The 5,230-nt window shown below is 38.4% G+C and overlaps 1 protein-coding gene across 1 annotated transcript; it reads left to right on the forward strand.

The window, feature by feature from the left end:
- Positions 1-2,805: 2,805 nt before the first annotated feature.
- LOC130049392 (tripartite motif-containing protein 45-like) lies at positions 2,806-4,575 on the forward strand. Its single transcript, XM_056146848.1, has 3 exons — positions 2,806-3,375; positions 3,949-4,120; positions 4,565-4,575. The coding sequence occupies exons 1-3, from the start codon at positions 2,806-2,808 to the stop codon at positions 4,573-4,575; spliced, it is 753 nt and encodes a 250-aa protein (XP_056002823.1).
- Positions 4,576-5,230: the final 655 nt, after the last annotated feature.

The raw sequence follows: 5,230 nt of genomic DNA on the forward strand, positions 1-5,230 counted from the left end.
CGTCGGAGCCGAACAGGCTCCGTCGCCTTCGCACAATTTGATAGAAGCAATTACATACCTTAAACACCACTTATGACAGAGAGAAAAAGTGAACGAGAGAGAGAGAGAGAGAGAGAGAGAGAGAGAGAGAGAGAATTATTGAATATCCTTATTGCATATATGCTTTTCATTTACTGAATATACTACTTCTCATTCAAAACAGGAATTGCCTGCAGTACATATTGATATTGAACATAGAATATAAGAATATTTTATAAAGAAGGGAATTAAAAGATTTAAAAAAAATTCAAATCCATATTTCCTTAAAGACAAAATAGATATCGTTGGAATTGTCTCAAAATTTCTAAAACAATTATTAGGAAGGGGCGTGAAATATTGACTCTTTTCTGAAAATCCCACCTTTTTCATGTTTATTTAGCCTGCGGCACGTTTTCACACCCCTTGCAAGGCGCCGATGGCCACAACAAAGCTCCTAGAAGTTGTGTGTATTCGCAAATAACACACACCGTGGAACACGGAGGACACGGTGGATCTCCATGGATTTTCAACCGCGGTCCTTCCACGGTGCGGTGTATAACACTAGTGCCGTGAACTGTATATCCAGATGTCCGTGTTTGCAAAACTCTTTTGTATTAGGTGTTCTGAGATTGACCACTTTGTCTTATCATTTCATACTAGCTATTTGCCGTCTTGAACAAACGTTGTCACTAGGGTACTAACTAGGATGTCATTTCGTGGGAGGAAACCGGGGTACCTTGAGGACACTCGCAACTCCAAACACAAATTTATGTACGTCTTAGATTAGAGGATTATGTGTAAACTTCCATAACACAAACAACATATCACTGGAAGAAAGTCAATTTATTTAATTTCTAATTCACTAGTTCAAGAAAATATTCAGGAAGTAAGACTCGAACACGTAATATAGGATAAGCTCGCATGCGCGAGTGCAGCACAAGTTTAATCATACACGTGTGAATGTACATAGATATCTGGAGGTTCATTATTCCACTCAACTTAATCTACAACAGAAAAAAAAATAACCATATTAATACACAAATCATTAGTAACGTTATTTCATGCCATTATCTCACCAGAGGTCGCATTACGCAAGCATCACTTGCACTTCCGAAAAAAAGACAGAAAATGTACCTATTGTTTTCCTGTACACAGGTGAGTAGTTTACAGTAAATACATAACAGGTAACATCGTTTTCAAAGTGTAGGGACAGCCGGGGAGAAATTGTCTTCTACAATTGTTGTTCTGTTACAAACAGAAAAGGAGCTTAAAATGTCTTTTTTCCCAAACTTCGTACTCCTAAATTGGAGGGGGCTCCGTTCGTCCTTCAATTTATCAGTTCATTCATTATTACATTTCAACCATTTGTTATTACCACTAAAATAGTGGGGTGGGGGCCAATCCACCAATCAATCCTATTTCACATGTGAATAAAACTTAGTTGGCATATGAAAATAACAGAAATGATTGTCATCAAAAATGTGGAGGGTCGGGCCCCTGGTTTTACGTGCCTAATACGTTGGTATATTAAGTACATATGAAGATTTGCTCTTACGCAAAAATTGATATCGTGAGCATTTATCTAGCTTTGTAAATTAACAACACAATTAAAAACAACAATGGTCTAAATTGTATATCACATACATGATACTAAGTATTGAAGAGGGGGTTACAGTAATAGCATCCCTTTCATTTTGAGAAAGAAAGAGAGAAAACTTGAATAAATGGCGGCTGCCACATAAATTAATTGGTAACCGCAACATAAATCAACTGGCGCCCCGCCAGTTAATGAATAGCAGCCGTCGGTTAAATTAAGTGGCGGTCGCCACATAAATGAAGTGGCGGTCACCTGGCAAATGAATATTAATGTTATACCTTGATATGTATCGACTTCTGTAGTTTAGTGCTTCCTGTAAAATCGGTGAGTGTTTATGGTGAGTGTTTATGGCCAAAAAACTCACAAAAGCTAACCTAAATAAATATAAATCCAAAAAAAATTATATTTATTAATTGAAGAGCCGAGATCCTATCCCGGTACCCCTTCCCCCAACTTACCCCCACCCCCACCCACTCCCTCTTTGCGTAGCAAACTTCTCAATTTATGTATTGATTCACCAAAAATGTTTGGCATACAATCAGGCTACACAATATGAGGTATATAATGACGATAAAGTAATAGATAGTGCCAAGATGGCAGGTTTTTTGTACCTGTAACGTAAGATTATTCGTGACCCACAGGGTTGAATTTCAATATAAACGGAGAATGACATTAATACGGAGTACGATAGAAATATTCATTACAGACATGAGATTTAATTCTATTTTTGATGAAAGGAAATTCAGTCTTCTGACGTGAATGTTGACATAGCTACCCAACATGAACTAGGTCAAACAAATTTAAACAGGCGATAACATATAACTAGTGTGTACAGGCTGACACGCCGCACAGGTATTTAATCACGGGACTAGACGGAAGAACAGGGAGGCCATGTTGGATTTTCAGGTTAGACAAAATTATTTACACTCATTCTGACATTGTAGTGTCAATAATATTGATATTACAGTGATCAATGAGATATAGCTGTTCAGTTATAATTCGGGGGAGGGGGGGGGGGTATAGCGATGCCTCATACTTAAATTTCATTTGAAATATTAAAATTAATGACCGCACTGTTTTATGTCATACAGTAATTATACTTGGTAGATTGTTTTGACCTGTTGGAATATTTTTTCAAGACCCCCCTTTTTTATTGACAGTAAACTGTTTGTGTGATACCGGCGTCAGAAATGCATCCTCGACGCAGTGCTCAGGAAGTCCTACTGTGTAACCTCTGTGAGATTGTCCCCCTACAGAGTCGTTGTGAAGTTTGTAATATAAATCTATGTAAGGCCTGTGTTGGGGAGCACCTCTCTGATTCCTCTAAACAGCACCATGTTATGCCCTATTTACAAAGAAAGTCTACTCCTAACTACCCGAAATGTCCAAAACACGCCAATGAACTCTGTAAACATTACTGTGAGGACTGTGACATTCCTGTCTGTATTACCTGCATCTCCTCCGGTAAACACAAAGGTCACAAGTTGTCAGAATTTCTGGAAAAACTCAACTCCAAAACACAAAGTTTGCAAAAAGATTTAGAGGAACTCCAGACCAGAATTTACCCGCGATATGAAGAAATGGCGTCCGATGTCCAAACTGAAAAAGCCGAAATGGAAACGAATTACGGGAAATTGACCACAGCTGCCGAGCAAGAAGGTGAAATCTTACACCGGGAGATCACCGCCATTGTCAACCAGAGGAAATCCGCCATTCAGGAAATGAAAAACAAACACCTATCTACCCTGATTAAAAATACAGTAGAAATCACACAGAAAATGGCGGAACTCAAACAGATCATGTCCGACTTGAAATCAATCTTAAAATCAAATGACGTCTCCTTAACCTCTACTTACAAATCTAGGAATTCCGAATTTAGAACATTACCGCCTAAAGTTCGAGCTACATTGCCGAGTTTTACTCCTCAGAAAATAAACAAAGATCAGCTCAATGACATGTTTGGTTCTCTGTCACCATTATCCATTAACACAGAACATGGCGACACAATGAAGTCAGCAGAAGCTGTATCGTCTCCTCCAGTCAAACCATTCCTTGATGAGCCGCGCCTCACCGCCACCATAGACACTGGGTATGACTGTCTATACAGTGTTAGCTGTCTGGGTGAAGATCAAGTCTGGACACGCGGGGAGAACGAAACCATGAAGCTGGTCAACCTCCAGAGTAAACTACTGACATCAATACAAACCAAGTCAGGGAACACACCAACAGACATAGCAGTGACACGGGACGGATATCTTGTTTATACTGACATTAGTAATAACACCGTGAACTTAATTAAGAATAAAGTGATACGGACCGTGATCACACTACAGGGGTGGAGTCCTCGCTATGTCTGCTGTACCGCGGGTAACGATATCCTGGTTACCATGGACAGTTATGTTGGAGAACAATACAAAGGTGTGCGTTACTCCGGCTCCACAGAGAAACAAAGCATTCAGTTTGATGCTCAGGATCGTCCTCTCTATTCATCTGTTGGTCACATCAGTGAGAATAGGAACCTGGATATCTGTGTGGCTGACTTTGGAGCTAGTGCAGTAGTGGTGGTCAATCAGTCAGGAAAACTCCGATTTAGATACACTGGTCATCGCTCTAATACCAAGCAATCATTTTATCCATACGGCATCACTACAGACAGCCAGAGTCACATCCTGACAGCAGACCATCACAATCACCGTATTCACATCCTAGATCAGGACGGACAGTTCCTCCGCTACATTCACTGTGATTTAGACACCCCATACGGTATATGTGTGGACATCAGAGACAACCTCTTTGTGGCTGAGTGTGACACTGCTAAAGTGAAGAAAATCCAATATCTATAAACACAGTGTTAATTACACAGCTCTACAGTGCTAATTACTCAACACTACAGTGTTAATTACACATTTCTGCAGTGCTATCTACATTACAGTCTTGTGTTGATTACAGTTCCTTGTTAATTACAATCCTGTGTTAATTACCGCCCTGTGTCTGTGATGTGTAATGTACTTGTGTTTGGGAGTTTAACTGATAGAACGTTAGTCTATTACTGCTGTTTGCTAATGATATCTTATCTGTATCATTATGTTTAGTGGAACAGTATTAATATTAGTACACTAATTACTAGTTTGACTGCGTTACTCGTTATCTCTATACAATCTTTTGTGAACTAATTTGACTGTGTTACTAGTTGTCTATATATAATCTTTTGTGGACTAATTTGACTGTGTTACTAGTTATTTATATACAATCTTTTGTGGACTAATTTGACTGTGTTACTAGTTATCTATATACAATCTTTTGTGGACTAATTTGACTGTGTTACTAGTTATTTATATACAATCTTTTGTGGACTAATTTGACTGTGTTACTAGTTGTCCATATACAATATTTTGTGGACTAATTTGACTGTGTTACTAGTTATCTATACACAATCTTTTGTGGACTAATTTGACTGTGTTATTAGTTATCTCTATACAATCTTTTGTGGACTAATTTGACTGTGTTACTAGTTATCTCTATACAATGTTTTGTGGACTAATTTGACTGTGTTACTAGTTATCTATATATAATCTTTTGTGGACTAATTTGACTGTGTTACTAGTTATCTCTATA

This window comes from Ostrea edulis, chromosome 8 (assembly GCF_947568905.1).
Source record: "Ostrea edulis chromosome 8, xbOstEdul1.1, whole genome shotgun sequence".
NCBI classification, from domain to species: Eukaryota; Metazoa; Mollusca; class Bivalvia; order Ostreida; family Ostreidae; genus Ostrea; species Ostrea edulis.

What these genes read in the sequence shown, in the direction of transcription:
- LOC130049392 (XM_056146848.1), top strand. Translation starts at nt 2,806, where the DNA reads ATGCATCCTCGACGCAGTGCTCAGGAAGTCCTACTGTGTAACCTCTGT. An exon ending in CTACCCTGATTAAAAATACA is followed by an intron (nt 3,376 to 3,948) that starts GTAGAAATCACA and finishes ATCACACTACAG; the next exon opens with GGGTGGAGTCCTCGCTATGT.